Below are 17623 nucleotides of genomic sequence, written 5' to 3'. Positions count from 1 at the left end.
CTGATATTCAGACACTCAAACTCATCCAAATGATTCAAATAATGCTAATATGAGCGGTGAAGTGTAGCAATACAAGAGATCACACAATCAATCTTTCAGTTTCTGTTTAATCAGAAGCTACAGTGCAGATTCATAAAAACATCCCAGATAAAACGATAAATATTTACAGTCAATGCATTCACAGTCAGAACAGACACGGTCTCTACACGATGCTAATAAAAACCAACACTTGTTTGTGTCACGTGAGCCAGCTTCATTCAGGACGCTCACTACGTTAACAGTCAACTGAACCAAACGGAGTCCCAAAAAAATCTCTTCCATTAAAAAAGATCCTGATAGAAATATGATGAGCTCAGGCCGTTCCTCTCAGCTGTCTGTGGACTCCAGAATGTTCTCAGCGTCTTTAAGCATGACCTGGCCTCCATTCACCTGTTCACCGGGGTCACCGTCACACGCCCTACGAGCCTGAGAGAGAGAGAGAGAGAGAGAAATACCGGCCTGCAAATAACCATTTGACCTTGTTTTCAAATCTTCTGGAGCACATGTGGTTGTCAGAATGTAAAGATGATGTCATGACAGCAGATCTGAGGTGCAGAGAAGCATCTAGAGATACGTGCACTTCATCATAAACTCTGTGTAGTGCACGTATGTCTATAGGCGAAGCTGTGGAAGCACGAATATAACGCAGAACAGCATCACAAATCCTTCCAGAACATCCTACAATGAACCTATAACACAACATAAATCACTCCCATCATCACCGGTTCTTCTGGTTTGTTGATGACTTCACTGGGAATTTCATAAGTGAAAAATTCATCCTGATTTTAAGTTTAATTGGGATGTTGGAAGGAAACACTGAATTAGTTTAGATCACACACTGCATTCGATTGGTTTACAGATTTAGGATGGAGGAAACTGAAATGAAAGTAGCGTTACTCAAATGTACCAGCGGAAGATTTGTGCTCGATACAAGCTACAAACACACAATCAATACAAACACCAAACCCAGCAGAACAAAGAGAGAGCTGACAGAGGTGACGTTTATTTCTCAACAACAAAACGCCTAAAACTCATTTCTATACAAAAATAACAGCACAACGATGTATTGAATCAGATGAAAGGACTCGGACACATACGATTCAACTCTTCTGTCTCTCCGAACATCATAATGAAGTGGAACCCAACCCTGTTCTTTACAAACACAAAACAATCATGTCTGTGTCTCTCGAGGATTACAAACACATGTTTACATCAAACCACAGGCTCATTTCACCATCGGACGATTTTTATTTACAGTCTGTATATTCTGCATAAAGAAAATGTATAATGTATTACTGGACCATTACGATTGCGTTGCATTGTGAAAATAAAACATTTTCCAGCCCCAAATTATTTTTTCGTTATGAAACAAAACGTGTATGATAATGAAATGATAGATAACATCTTTTTTTATCCTTTCTAATATAATTCACTCACGTTAAATGCAGCTTAAACCTCCATGTAAATCATAAGAACAAGATTTTTTGGAATTACTAACAAGTCATTTTGATCGAAATAATGCTTTAAAAATATGAGTCATTCCAGATTTTTTGTCATTTTGCGACAAGCAGACATGAGTCACAAACGTGTCACAAAAACACACATTCAACAACAAGTGTTGGGTGATAACAGTGTTCAACAGAAATAAAACGTGCCACTCGCTCATCAGAGATATAAAACAAGATTATAAACAAATAAAATCCTATTGTACAATATAGTAAAAAACGAGACTAAAAATCCTGAGTGTACATGAAGGATGTGGGAAATGTGTGAATAAAAGCAACATGCTAGTGAGTTAGCAGAACGTTAGCATGCAGTACTGCAGTAACACTAAACACTAAAGGAAATGAATGAAAAACAGACGCCCACTCTCTGTGTGTGTGTGTGTGTGTGTGTGTGTGTGTGTGACTCTGCTGAAGTGGTTCATCCTGTTTGCTTTGCAATGCAAGATGTTTTTGTACAAACCACACTGAGAAATGTGCAAATATTTACGATTAGTACGTGCACACACACACATGTACTGCACACATGCACACACGCACCAGACCCTCCAGCATAACAAACTGCACTGCACATCTGTTCCACAGAAACGCTGTAGATGTCCAATCACTAATGTGCGTCACACACACGCAGCCCTCGCGCTCCATCATCAACCTCACACAATCATTACAACCTGCACACATCAGACGCACAGCTGTTAATGATCAGAGCGCTTAGTGAAAGCCTAAAGCAGGTGAGAGGTTAAAACGGTGGAGATCTGATTGGTCGTTAGATTAAAATGCAACTAAATCTACATACGACCAAAGACTCCTGCAGCACACGCTGTCTCCGCTGCACAAAATAAACACAAGAAAACAACAATTAGACAAGACAAAGTAAGCAACGCAAATGAGGATTTTATCGGCGTGTTTGGACGGAGACAGAGTTTTTATTCATATACGTTTCTCCACACGTGCTGCCGGACTGTTAGTTAGCGGTTAGTAGCTGAGATCGCCATTCGATTTCTAGCCGATCAGTTACACTAGCTTAGGTTAGTTGGCTGTATTTTTGGCGGTTAGGTGGTGTCGGTTACATGTGCACAAAAACATTCAGTGAAACACTTTGATTGAAGTTTTAAAAGGAACGCAATTTGTTAGCATTTGCCCTGTGCTTTGCTCCAAGACTATCAGTCTTTAACCGCTAAATACACCAGACTGTGAATGGAGTTCTGGCGGCGGGGCTAAGCGGCACGCTGGAGGCCGGGTTTGACGCTGCTCTGGTGACTGTGGGTTCCGTTGCTCTCGGACAGTACCTCTTGCTCGAGGGTGTTGAAGCGAACGCCCGAGTGCTCCCCCGTCTGGTCGTGCCGCACACACGGGAAGCAGAGGATCCGCTTGAAGGTGTTCCGCATGTCCTTGTCCCGGTACGAGTAGATGATGGGATTCATGAAGGAGTTGCACTCCGCCAGCACCAGAAAGAACTTCTCATACTTCAGAACGGAAGTTGTGAGATCCAGGCCGTCCAGCAAGAGAAGCACCAGACCAGGGGTCCAACAGATCACGAAGCAACCTGGGAGGAAGAGCACAGAACATCTGAAATATACACACAAAATAAACCTCCATCTTGTGTTGATCAAGTCAACGAGCGGCCGTGTGCCCGAGGGTTGGTCATTTGCATAATACACGCCCAAGCCAGCTCCATATAAGGGCTTTCCTGTTAAACGCTTGAAGATTGTGGCTCATTGAACATGTTATGATTTCCTCGTCGCTGGAGAACCGCACCATCAGCTTTTCTTCACCAACACAATACTGAAACATTTCACTTGAATGTGTCACTCAGAAATTCCTGGAGGCTGATGTATGTAGCGGAAGTGTCTGTGTTTATGAGAAACATCCAGAAGAACTGACAGCAGGAATTTAAATAAAGTGGGTGTGTAAGGACGTGTTTGTTGGGACACGCACAGAATGTCTCTCTGGAAAGGTGAAGTAGAGCAAAGTGGAGGAGTGAGATAGAGAAAACACGCAAGTCCGGTTGAACAAGTCTGTGCAAGCGTACAGTACCTCCTCCTGATCTCTCCAGTGTGTGTGTGTGTGTGTGTCGAGTGAGTTTCAGTAGACAGCTGCTTTGTGTAATATTCTCTAAACTTCATGTGTCACAGCAGTGCAGTGTTGGCTTGCTCACCGGGAGACTGCATTTATTTATTCATTAGATATTATTTATTAGAATGATCTTGCTTGGTCTATAAACACCATGCACTGTGCTGTGTTTTACCTTTCTGTGTTTTTCTTATTTGCTCCTGTAAAGCTGCTTTGGAACAATGCACATTGTGAAAAGCGCTATATAAATAAAACTGAATTGAATTGAATGTGATGTTTGATATGAGAGCGAGTGGTTACTGTAAAAAGCAGCGTCAGGTTTTCTGAACACGAGCGTTTGTTCATTTGTGTACAACATCGTGTCCTAACATGCCGTGATGAAGGCATAAATCTTACACTTGTGAAGGCCAATCACAGCGTCACCGTAAATCTACAACAGCGCTTCAATAAACAATTCTTTCATAAAGCTGCAATGTGTAACATTTATCACAATCTCTGTCTGCAATATACAATTACATGTTACTATACATACTTATCTGTGTTGAAGTCACATGACATCAAACTGATGTCACTTCCTGTGAAACCATACCCCACAGATCAAATACAAATCAATGGGACTGGGCGATATTCCTAGAATCTGATCTCTTGATATCTTTCCAAATATTAATGGTACTCGATATACATGTATGAAAAGTTCATTTGCAAAAACAGATAACTCCATTTTTATAAATCATGCATTCTTTTATTGTGCGATCCAAGTAATATCAATCAAACTCACAACAGTTGGGTTGTTTTGATTAACTAATAATAACTCAGAAAATACAGCTAACTAACACAATAAAACACACAAAAAAAACAAGATTTCTGAAAATGAATTAAAACAAATGAACTCTTCATGTATCTTGATGGAACATTCAAAACGTTGCACCTAGTGAGCACTTACTACTTTTATCAAATAAACACATCACTGCATTTTGCACTACTAATGTCAAAACTGCCTATTTTTGCCGTCTTTGGTACAATAACTATAATTTTCAACAATTTTTGACATTCAAGATATTCTGTAATCTTCATGTCTTTAGCTGTCTTTATACGTTTTATAATCTTAGGGTCGATTCACATCTCGTGTCTTTTGAGCGTGCACATTCGTTATTTTAAATGTAGACGCGCTGCAAGCACGCTCAAATAGGGGGCGACGTGGTCACGATGCGCATGCAGTGCGACGCTCCCGTTCTTCTAGGCGCTTCACATCGAGATGAAAATATTTCAACTTTTCAGAAAGCCGCACGCGCACCGCAGGTCACGTGACAACAACCAAACAACCAATATAGACAAGATCAATGAAGGTGGAGACACAGATGATCACAGCATAACTAAATCTAGTAGCAGAGTTATTGAAAGGTATTTTCAGTGCATATAATCCATATAGCCTTTGTTTATACCTCCTCGTCTCAACGGCTAGCGTTAGGGCTGTCACGATAAATATCAGGTGATTTATGCACAGCTTTTGAGTGAAGTACGGTAAAATGCTGCTGCATCCGAAAGCCAGAGGGCGCTCTCGTGCGGAAACTCCAAACACGCACTGCAGAAGAAGACCATGACACCTTCTAGAATCTAGGAAATGCCTAAGGACATGTTTTTATCACTGTTACTCAAGCCTCATCAGGTATTTTTATGATAATAAAGTATATTTATAATGATCATGTTTGACGGGTGTTGCTTTTTCAAATGCACATTATAAGCGACTCAAACTCGCGCTTCTTTTAGATCGAGCAGCATTTCTACTGATCCCAGAGCCGTGCTTCACGAACAAGCTACGCATTAAAAAAAACATCGACACAATGCATATCGCAGCCAGCTCGATTACAATAGGATTTAGTGGTATCGCGATAAATTATCGTGCAGCCGTAGATAGCGTGGCCCATGGTTGCTTAGCAACGACAGACGCCAGGAGAGCTCAAACTCCTAGACACTTTGGAAAAAAGGAGAAAGCAGCGCGGCTCATGTTTTCCGCGCGATTTTACACGCAAAATGTGAATTGCCCCTTAGTTTCTCATCTTTGATTTGATATCTTGCAAATTTGTATTCACCAATAAACGAAACGAGAAACATGAATAATTTGTGAGTCTTTAAATGAGTCTTTCAAAGGTAGAACATGTCAGAACAATTCGCACATGTTGCTACAAAAAACATAATACTACGGCTGCACGATAAATCAATAGAAAACCTCACAGGATTAGGCAATTTACTACGATTTACTACAAGACACAGCTGAAAGGTTTCTGACTTTTTAAACAAATACGGAGCCAGAAACGTGTTATTTTATTTTAGAGAATATGACGCGTTTATGTAGATTAAAACAGCCCAACAGTATATTAAATGAACTGACCGTAGACATGTAAAACACAATAATGCTAAAGAACAACATCATATCCTGTATGATATTAAAACACTGACAGCGCGGCCATTTTTGAGAATTTCATGCTCTTATTTAACTAAAGTTTTGAATGATTATTTAAAAAATTCCAGACGTTACAGGCACGCAATGAATCTCGGGTGAGCCGAGGCTGTGAAGGATACATTCGTTCTTTCCTTCAACACCAGGAGAAATAAGGTCAGATTCTGAGGCTGCATTTAAAGAAACCGTTGAATTGGGACGCCCTCACCAGCCTTCAGTCGCGCTGCTGTGACGCAATCGGTCTTCAAATGCAGCCTTCAAAGGACACAGCTACAGAGTTCCAGGAAATGCCTACAGGCATCTTTCCATCAGTGTTCCTCAAGCCTCCTCAGGTATTTTCATGATAATCAAGTCTATTTATAATGATGACGTTTGACGTGTGTTGCTTTTTCAAATGCAAGTCAAACTCCTAGTGATTTCGGATGGGGCAGCACTTCCTACTGATCTTCACGGACACATAATCCAAACCTTCACGATATCATAACTCGCACTAGACGGGTCTATTTACGCCACATTTCGTGACAACCGTGATTTATCGTGCAGCCCTAACATATATGTTCACAAAAGATTTCATTAAAGCTTCATCAGATATGACCAAAATTGTGTCTGTCTTACCCAGAATCATGATGACAGTTTTCATGAGGTTAACCACCGTCTCCTTGTGTTTGACCTGCGAGGTGTGCTTGCTCATCCGCTGGGTTTTTCGCCGCACGTAGACGAAGATTCGAGTGTAGACGGCCACCATGACCGTAAACGCAAAGAGGTTCAGTAAGGTCCAGAAAATCAGGTAATGGCGGCTGTAGAGCGGCGCCATGGTGGAACATTTGGAGATTTTACACACACAGTTCCATCCCATAGTAGGGATCAAGCCCATCACTATGGCGATGAGCCAGATGCCGGCGATGAGCAGCACGACTCTGTGGTTGGTCATTTTACTGTGCAGCTGCATGGTGAAGATGGTCTGATGTCTCTCCAGAGCTATGGCCATCAGATTGATGACAGACGCGGTCAGACTGGTGTCTATTAAACCCTGAGGAAGACAGACAAGCACATTAACAACACCTATACACAAGACTGCAGGTAAAACCCAACGTGTGAAGGGTCAATATTTGACGTTTGTGAAGAGGACATGAATCCTGATGGTCATTTTTAATATTATCGCTAATAAAACCAGGCCAATATGAGATGAATGCTTTCCACTGGTTGAACCACTTCAGGTGCGCGATCTGCTCATGGTTCAAATCCAGTACAGTTTTTAGTAAATAAACATACCAGAAAAGTTTTAAGAGCAAGAATCTTGAACTAGTGTCAAGTAGGCTTGCTCTACAAATTTTTGAGAAAAAAAGACCAAATGTCACCTTGTTTTCTGCAGTCAATGTTTTCAAATAAAAGCAGCGGTCACACCTTACTGTCAGTGTGACGTCTTGAATGAGTTTATCACATTTAACATTTACTTCCAACTGATAACACGACAAAAACCATCTAATCCTCCAAATCATTTGGCTGTATGGATGCTTTGATGTGTGTGAGCCTTCCTGAGTCTATTTGACTGAAATGTGACTGAATGGGATGCAGACAGATCCGTGTCCGCTTGCATGAATGTCCTTTAGTGAGGGTTCTCCTAAGTGGGGGGGGGGGGGATTTGGGGAGTATTCCTAAAGGAAAGGGATGTCTTTAAGAGCGTTGCAAGAAAGGTCTTAACCGTCACCCTTACCGAAGTGTTAATACTTAGCATTCCACGATAGTTTCTGTCGAAACACGGCAACAGAGAAGCAGCCTTGCGGACAATATTAACAGTACAGGACAAAAAGACGACACTAAAGCTATTATTTTAGATAAGTACTAAATCCGCATCAAACTGATCACTGAAAAAAATGATAAAAATATACTTCATATAATTATGTTCCTGTTTTTAACAAAAAATTGAGTTATAATAATCTTGGGAATAAAATCTACTAATTTTGGTGGTTAAGATTTTAATTATTTTGTTTGAGTAATTTTAATTGAACAAATTATTAAGTAAATCCAACTCCATTTGATTATGTTAAACCCATTTAAATTGGTCAAATTATGTTTACTTACTTATTTTGTGTTGAGACTACATCAATCATTTTTGTAGATATAACTACCTTGGCAGTTGATCTGTAGTTCCCAGCATGCTTTGCATCTGACTGCATTAGGAGATTCATTTTCCAGATTAACTGTCATTTGAAGTGTTGTTCAGTAAAAAAAAGACTTTTTCGTGTTGTTGATTTATCTTTGAGATTTAGGAGTTGTGGTATTATTTGTAAGTTTGTGTTTTTTAAGTTGTGACCGTTGTTCAGAAGAGCGGTGCTTGTGCCTCGGCTGAGGGAGGCACGGTATGAGTCATGAAGGGTGTAATTTCACTTATTGCTCATGCCAGTACAGACACCACCAGTCTCTTCTCACTTCACCATCTATGTTTTATATTTCAATATGAAAGTAAGTCATCCGTGAAGTTTGAGTTAGACATATTTTTGTTCAGCGTAATTTTTTTGTTTACTTTAAGTAACATTTACTTGATATTTTAACAAAAACTAAATGTATTTAATAAGTAGAATTGACTTTATTCTGGTTAGTAAGTTGTGCTTGAATTAAAGCAGCAAATTTAACTAAAAAACATTTCATGCAAATTGTTACGAGGATTTTATTAAGTAAATTCTACAGGTTATTTTTTTCAGTGTACTCGCATATCATTAGTCTCATTTCATCCCTGAAAATGAGTGTGATTACTTTCTCCACTTCAATGAACATGATATCATTCTTCGCGTTTGAGATTTAAGGGCGCTGTATCGGTCCCATCACTTTTTAACTTAAGGACTTTGTTGCAACGCATAACATAACTCAAGTATAATAAATATACTTAAGTAAATAATTGTTGACATCCTTAAGGTTTCTTTTAGTGAACCCTAAGGTTTCTTCTTGCAACCCGTTTCTCATGAAGGGTTCCATGAACCTTATACCTAAGGGTTTTCTTTTTGTGCAACCGGCCACTGATTCAGAAACATAGCAATGCTTTGACTCGGAACAAAGTGAAACGCAAGAAATGATTCACGGTTCTTTGTCGTTCTTTAAACTTAGCATTATTTTCTGAGGGAACCACAGAATGTGACATTACAGAACGTTAAACACCACCCGCAACCTATTTTACTTGTACGGTGGGACTTGACCTCAGACATCAGGAATGACACTATTGGCCGGATAACACCAATCAATTCCCTCCTGAAACCATTATCTGATATCATCCAACGACCATGAGCTGCAGGTGTTCGACATTAAGGATTAAGACGTAAACAGGGGTCAGTTTTGAGTTCCCATTGACTTGAAGTATTTAACCTGGGAATATTCCAACAAACACAAACGCTCGACAGCCAAACTCAAATGATCGCTTTCATACATCCAGACACAGTCATGTGTTCTCCATGCAGGTTTTAACCCTTATGTGTCGACACGCCCAAACCACTTCACAGATCACACAACATCACCGCCGGCCTTACCTGACGCAGAAACCACTGATACGTGCTCAGTTTGCTGGTCCAGGGCCCGGTGTGGAACATCAGATGCATGTAGGATATGCCGGCGAACATGTCCGCCGCCGCAAGGTTTCCCAGCAGGTAATAAATGGGGTAATGGAACCTGCGGTTCATGAAAATGGCCAGCATGACCAGGATGTTGGCGAAGATCACGATGCAACAGACAAACAGTCCGAGAGAGACCACCGCAATTTCGGTTTTCCCCCAGGTAGTGCTGATATTCTTTTCGCTTTGTTCGTAGAAAAATGCCACATTCCTATTGCCATAGCAAATGCCGTCTTTAAGAGTGGCCATCGCAACCATCTGGATGTCCAGTGCGACAGATGACCGGTCGGACCAAAATGATCTGACAGCTGGAAATCAAGCGGTGGGGTCTTCAGATTGTTGATGTCATTTATGCATGAAGACACAGAGCTGTGAATGTTCACCTAGTCAGTGTGATGTCAGTCCGGTCTATTCCCTGCGAGGAACAAAAACAACGTTTAAATATAGTTCACATATCTTTTATAACATCAAGCACACAAGAGCAGTGACATTTAATTTAAAACAGCAAGCAAAAAAAGAACTCATATATGAGTCATTCTCACAAAACCACTGAAACTTAATGACATTATAGATTTTAATTATAAAACATTTAATTTGGTAACACAGAAAATGATCATAAAAAACACTAGTAAAGAGTGTTCCAAGCAACATTTAAGCATAGAAATGAATTCTTTTTGTATTTTATTGCTTTTCTGCTTATAAATTATCATTACCGTAACACATCCCGTTTTGTCTGAGTGCATTATATGTTGTAGTTTAAACTATAACAAAAAATAATTGACAGAATATTCATGTGTAATAAAAATGAAGAAATAGTAAAAATGAAAAGTGTCCATGACTGACATTCTCACCCTCCGTAACACGCACACATTTACATTTTTTGAAGAAACACATCTGCCAGAACCTTTCAAATGGCTACCAGGTTAACAGATTACTTTATATTTCTCTAGCTATATAAACGTCATATTCTCTTGGCATGCTGTGTACTTTTTTGATTCTCATTACCGATACAGGTAGTTTTCCGCATTTACAAAACCGTTACATGTATATTTTTCTATTAAAATATAATTCATTTGAATAATGCATGATATGACTAATAAAAAACTTGCTAGGCATCACGGCTTCTGTTTTTTGCAAAACAGTTTTAAATGGTTACGGTAATGAGATTTAAGGGCATTTTTTTGTGTTCAAAAGTGTGTGAAACTGTCTGTAAAAGTTTTCAAATGAATGCTTTTAAACATATCATACCTTGTTTGTAATAAATAATAATAACATTTGTTGATGCGAGTGTTTTTAATAAAACATGTTTGACATCTTGAAACCATCATGGTTTTGGTGTATGACATGAAGAATCTGTTCATGTAATAACATGAATCTACTGTGAGATTCACACATCCTCAAACTGTAAACTAACCCAAGAGTACACCACACACATCAGAGTAATGTGACCATGCTTTAAAAGCAGTAAAAACATTTCCCACAGTGCAGGAAGGACAACAGCGCTTCACTTCACATTGCCTCAGCCAATGACATGCTGAGAAACAGTTCAAACAGTCACTTCCTCATTGGACGCTGTGGCCATCAATCTACTGCAGAAAACAGACGGTTTCCAGTAACTCACTGGTATCATCTCACAACCCCCCACACAGCCAAACATCTGGCCTCAAACTTACATCTTCTGAAAATACATGTCAACTTTCTGTTACCACTGGACACGCCAAAAATGCCTAACCCTAACGTCAAGTATAATCTACACAAACGATACAAGATGTCCGAGAACAACGCGAGCAGGCTACAGCAATATACATTCTACACAAGTACACAAATGCCTGAGCTAGCGCATTGCAGGCGTGTCGTTTCATGACGCATACTTAACACTTGCATTGCCGTGACAATAACAAGACTGAGATCTTAAGCAGGTTATGAGCGTCCAAACAACAACCAGAACTACTGTCATCCAGTTAACTAGCAATAAAACATGTTTACAGTTGAACTAACGTTTACTAATCTGTGAGATAAAACATGCAACACAACCACAGTTTATGCTAACACGCGTGAAGTTCCACAATTCCACAAGTTCAGAGAAGACGTTGAAAAAGTTGCTTTGGATAAAAGCCAACTAATGTTAATTCCTCTCTGCATCTCACAATTGTCACAATTTGTGTGTGTGTGTGTGTGTGTGTGTGTGTGTGTGTGTGTGTGTTTGCTTTCACTCTGGAATAATGGTTTACTGTTGCACAACATTCCATTGTTTTATGACTTCAACAACATGGCTCTCTCAGTAATATTTAAGAATCAATACAGCGCTCAAGCCTAGCCACAAACACATCAGCAAATGTGTTGAAAGTGTTTGTGGAAGAGTAAGTGAGGTAGATGAAGACTTTGAGTGTGTTTCTATCGCTCTCTGAAGATCTCAGACTTCTAGAGGCTCGTAAAATCCCAACCTGAGCCAAGTGACGTTCATCATCAACCATTAAGACAGCAACATTCCTGTGAAATCACAGAGGACGAAACGTTTGTGCGCTTACACAAAGTTGTATTATGAATCCTTTTGTAATACTCGTCAGAAAACATTTCTTTGTGTCAGTGAGTATTAACAGAGCAAAGCAAACCTCAAAACTCTGCTACGAGTTCAAGTGTGTCATTATACAGGCGGACACACCCAGCCCGTCTCTCTCTCTCTCGCTCTCTCTAAGGTGAGCAGGTTTAAAGAAAGCAAAGCCAAGGTCACAGGTTCAATTTCCAGGACACACAAGTGTAACTGTGTAACGGTTGAAGCGACACTTGGTCTCACAAACAAGAAACACAGTTAAAAACACACCGCACTGCATACTCTCTCTCTTCCGTGACGTCACAGTTTCTGTGTGTGTGTGTGTGTGGTTGTGGCATGTGTGCAGTACACACTTGGAACAAATGTGTTTTCAGAATCATGATAGATGTGACATCACATCCTTAACATGGAAAACATAGCATGGTTTGCATTTGTATAATGCTAAACTGGTATTTTACGGGTTACGATCGCAGCATTTGTAAGGAGTTTATCACAAAAACAATAGTTGACGAGTTCACCTCGCATGTAATAACTACAGATGGGGGACGGATATTATGCGTATTTGGCACGCTGTCCCGGGGAGAGGCTCCGAGCTCGATGGTTCCTCTGAACTCGGAGCGCCCGCCCCTTGTCCGGGGAGAGGGCCCCGGGTCCGGTGTGTGCCCGGACTCGGGTAGTTCCCCCCTGTTATGCTGCGGTAAAATAGGCTGATGGTGAGGAGTTGGGGTGGAGGAGGGATGCTGCGAAAATGTAGAGAGAATGAGGGTAAGGCGTCTTGTCTATTTGTAGGGGTTTTTCTCCCGGGCTAAAAGATTATTGGTGAGATTGGTCATGGAAAGCCAGCCGGGTTGGTTATCTGCACTACTCCTCCCGAACTTTGTTAATAAAACATCATTATGACACGTGTGTGTTACTCAACAGACTGATTTACATGTTAAAGGCATAATAACAGCTCCTTTCACTCCTCTATAAACCAAATACATCACATCACATTTACATTTCCTTATGGACACACATTAGACATGTTAAGGAAGGTACTTAGCATCACAGATATACACAGTACTCGAGTTGAGGGGGGATGAGGGGGGATGGCATCCCCTTTGAATTAAAGATGATCAAAATCACCCCCCTTCTAAAACGGCCATCCCCCCTTCCCATCCCCTGTTATTTTATCAATGAATGTTGATTACCAGTGGTAATTTACCACTATTTCAACATTTAGTTTTTGCGAATATTAAATAGGCTAGAATACTGTGGACGAGGGGAACGTGCACACAATGACAAGACGATTTGTTTTAAATTGACGTCACATCAGTCAGCGACAGGTGCTGGTGATTTCAGCATCATGGCCAAGCCCAAGCGACATGGACAGCTTGACCTGAGGGACTTCGGCTTTAAGAGCGCAAGAAGCAGCACTGAAGGTTAGTCAAGAGTCAGGAATACTTTTGATATGTCACCAAAGGTGGAATCTCTGGACAGAGGCGATGACAACACAGTTAACGATGTGAGTTAGTTTGGAGCTTTTTTTCTTGTTAGCTAACGCCAGCTAGCTAGCTAACGTCAGGTTAGACTTTACATTTAACGTTACAGAGTTAATATTAGATTTGGTTTCTGTTTCACCTGGAATATGTTACGGCAGGGTTTCCCACAGCACTTTACAGCGGCCGCCTAAGCAACACACGCCTGCCTCCTTAACTAACCTAATGTTAAGTAGAAAACTTTTTTATGAGCAAAAACATCTTTTTTATGAGCGTTATCCGCTGTTACTCTGTCCTGTCCGATCAGCGGCATCTGGTGGAATGTCATCGCGCTATCCATCATCGTTCGCCAAACATTCTACAACATATACATGGCAAGTGCAAGGAAAGCCGTTTCTAGCCATTACTTTTCCTTGCATGAAATTAAAGACTAACAAAACGAACACATTTTCTGGGGGAAAGCCTGTTACTGGAATAGTAAACATCTCTCTAACTGAATATGGGCTAGGTGACTGCCCTCTTATTTTATCAAAAAAACCTAACTTGACAGTAGGCTGCTTGACTGTCTGCTCATTCGAACAAAACCATAATGCCATTGTTTTCTTTATATAGAGGATAACCGGTCCATAACCAGATTGTGTAAATGGTACATTTGTTTAATCCATTTGTTCTTGCACTTCAATTAAAATGGACGTGACTTGAGAGGATTCATGTTCATTTACAATATTTTGTGAGGTTTTGTTTCAACATTTAATAGATGAATTCCCAATAGATTTATAGGTATCATGAGTATGAAGTTGCACTTGCACCCAGTGAAAAAATACTTTAATATAATTGATACGTAATTTATCAATAGCTTGCATGTTGTTTTAGAGTAATATAAAATAGTAATTATCTTTGTGCTTAAACAATAATCTAAAGGGTAACCCGTCGGTCTCCCACCATATGCGCGGTCATCAGCACAAATGATCTGTCCCTAAACGTTAAATCCAATCCACCACCCCCCTGATTTTATTATTTTTACAACTCGAGTACAGGATATACAGTATATCTAAAGAAAGTATTTAGTACTATAAATATAACAGTCTGTTTACAAACTTCACACACAATTTTTTTAGTCGATTTACATCTTTAAACATTACACACACAGCATGTTTAAAAATCTGAGGTCACAAGTAGAAAACGGATTACATGTACTTGTTTAATTTAAAACAATACAGCGAATGTTTGAAATGAAATGAATGTGAACGTGGTGGTCATGTTCGCTCACATTTCGCTTCCATTCGTTCACTGACCTAGAAACAGCAGACAACCTTCAGTCTGTCACATTCATTTCACCTCAGAATGTTTTTGTTTGGCATTTTTCCTGATCCGCCGTGTGTTTCCAGTATTAAATCCCAGATTTTCAGTGTGTTCTCACGCGTTCAATGTCATGTATCTTATCTGTGAAGAAGTTATGTGTTCTCAGTGTACCATAACACTTTGTGCGTGTGTGTGTGTGTGTGCGTGTGTGTGTGCGTGTGTGTGTGTGTGTGTGTGATCCAGGAACAGCGCTTGATCTGGGCGCGTCGAGTGAGAGTTTCACAAACCAAATCAAAACCAACTGCACAACCAACAGACTCACACTGTAACTTACACGAGTTCACTTTACAAATACTGACTAAACACGAACTCACAAAACTACTGAAAACCCTCCCTCTCCCTCTCTCTCTGCGCACGAAACTCCGCGAACACAAACTAGCGTTAAGTACATAACTTTACACACGTCAATCACACACACGCTTTTCTCACACACTAAACGTGACACTCACCGCCGAACTCGATCTGGATCCGATCTCAATCTGATCATCTCACGCCGCTGTTCGGTTCGTGTTCGACCGCACCGTGCGAGTACTTGCTCCTCCGGCTCGTGTGCGCGCATTCACCTGTGAGGCGCTCCTGCTGCGCGAGGGCGTGGCCGCTGAGGAGCACCGCTCCCCGAAGACGCAGCTGATTGGATACAGGTAATGTGACTGACCAATGAGAAGCGGTTTAAATGTTCCGTTCGTGAAAACAGAGCGAGGGACAGGGGAGAAAACGCTTCCAAATGAATCTGTGTAGCTGTAAAAAGCTTTAAACGGTATTATTCTCGTAAATTCTAAGTAAGCAAACAGCAAAAATAAAAAACGGAAGTGGTAAACTGCACTTTTCGTCATACAAATTTTAACCTAAAAGATCAACGCTATATAAAAGATCTATCTTTAACACACACAAACATCATATCTGCTGGAGGGTGTGTGTGTGTGTGTGAGGAGCAGGGCCCGGTTGCATAAAGCACATTAAGTGTAATTTTCCCTTAAGTGTGTCCTTAAGTATACCTTAAGTTTTACTTAAGTTATTCTCCTATTGTCTTTGGTAAAGGAAAATCACGCCTTAAGTGTCATACTTAAGGGAAAAACTTAAGGTGCTTTATGCAACCGGGCCCAGGCCATTAACATTTCACCTACACAACCAAACCCTCACACAAACCTGCTGACAGTATCACATTTATTACTTGATTTGAGAGTCTTTCAAACACAGACCTAAAATGTCTTCACAAATTAGCTGTTGACATATCTTCTGACTAGAGAGAGAGAGATTCTTTCCGAATTTTTGAGCATTTGCACTCATGAGAAATGACATCATTCACTCTGAATGCCAGACACACATTCTTACGCACGCACGCGCACACAATTAAAAAGAATGTGCAGTAAGACGCACACACACGCACGTTTTTCCAGTAAATACACGCAGTTTGTGTCGTGTGTGTGTTTGTCAACGATCTCCCTCTGCTGGTCATGAATTACAACCAAAGCGTCATCAGTATTTTAGTTCAACGTTTGTCTTTTTCTTTGTACTCTTTTGTTTTATTTTACAGACAGCGAGATGTTGGAATAATGTTTGTGTTCAGATCTTTTAGTGTTCCTTAAACAACAGTGCTGTGATGATACCGCTGTACTCTCAAATATATTTCATTCAATTGATTTTTTTATTATATAGCGCTTTCCCCAATGTGCATTGTTTCAAAGCAGCTTTACAGCTGAAGATAAAAAGAAAAACAGAAAAAGTAAACACAGTACAGTGCATGGATCATTCTAATAAAGCGATTATAACAGAATTTATCAAACTTTTAAGCTAATCTAATATCAAACAAAAGCAGTCTCGGCCCTGTGGCGATGAACTACGAGGCAATTTTTTTTACTACAGTACACTCGGAGCACCGCGTTTCCCCACGGACCATGATTACTGACGCACAGGCCGCAAAACTCTGACATGTAAACACAGAAGACGCTGCAGAATAAATTACAAAATTACCTAGCAAGACTGCGACAAACAGTGTGTGTGTGTGTGTGCGCGCGCGTTAGAATGGCGAGAGAACATTGTGCTTGTGATAACGTTTTTATCTTTAAACCGAACTTTTAGGACTTCAGACGGCAAAGTTTATCGTGTCTGACTAGCGCACCTAACAGGGCTGTACAGTGCGACATATAACTTTATGTATTGAGCAGTGTAGCGCGCATGCGATACAGCTCGGCAGGTGCAGAGCCGCTTGTTTGTTTGAAGTGCGTTTGTCGTTGTGCTTGTTTCTGTGTGACGTTATGACGCACCGCTATTTTACTTAGTTTTAGTTTTGCGAGTGAAACTTGTTGTCCGGCTGCATTGAGTCCATATAACTAGATGCGGACTTGTGGACGGCTAATCCTGTTATTTCACGTAAACATGCCATCTGGCTGATCTGCGTGTCTTGAGGGAATGAACTGCGTGCTACACGCGTGATTCTCATGGATTTGTCCGCGTCTGCGCGTATGAGGACATGAACACATGAACTTCATCTCCAGAGTTGCTCTGAGAGTTTATTTCAGAACATTTTACCGAGCGTAGCTAACACACTAAAAAATAAGCGT

General features: G+C 40.5%; 1 protein-coding gene across 2 annotated transcripts; it reads right to left on the bottom strand.

The window, feature by feature from the left end:
- Positions 1–90: 90 nt before the first annotated feature.
- lpar2b (lysophosphatidic acid receptor 2b) lies at positions 91–15645 on the bottom strand. 2 transcript variants are annotated; one of them, XM_057331939.1, is made up of 6 exons: positions 15512–15645; positions 9591–10086; positions 6688–7102; positions 2831–3087; positions 2338–2370; positions 91–465 (listed from the first exon to the last, which is right to left on the bottom strand). In XM_057331939.1, the coding sequence occupies exons 2-6, from the start codon at positions 9927–9929 to the stop codon at positions 367–369; spliced, it is 1143 nt and encodes a 380-aa protein (XP_057187922.1). In that variant the 5' UTR covers positions 9930–10086; positions 15512–15645; the 3' UTR covers positions 91–366. The 2 variants fall into 2 exon arrangements, with proteins under 2 accessions (XP_057187922.1, XP_057187923.1); XM_057331940.1 differs by lacking the exon at positions 2338–2370.
- Between the last annotated feature and the right edge of the window lie 1978 nt (positions 15646–17623).

This window comes from Triplophysa rosa, linkage group LG4, assembly GCF_024868665.1.
Source record: "Triplophysa rosa linkage group LG4, Trosa_1v2, whole genome shotgun sequence".
Taxonomy (NCBI): Eukaryota; Metazoa; Chordata; class Actinopteri; order Cypriniformes; family Nemacheilidae; genus Triplophysa; species Triplophysa rosa.
Note: the sequence above shows the minus strand (reverse complement) of the source record. Positions and strands in the feature narration are given on the sequence as shown.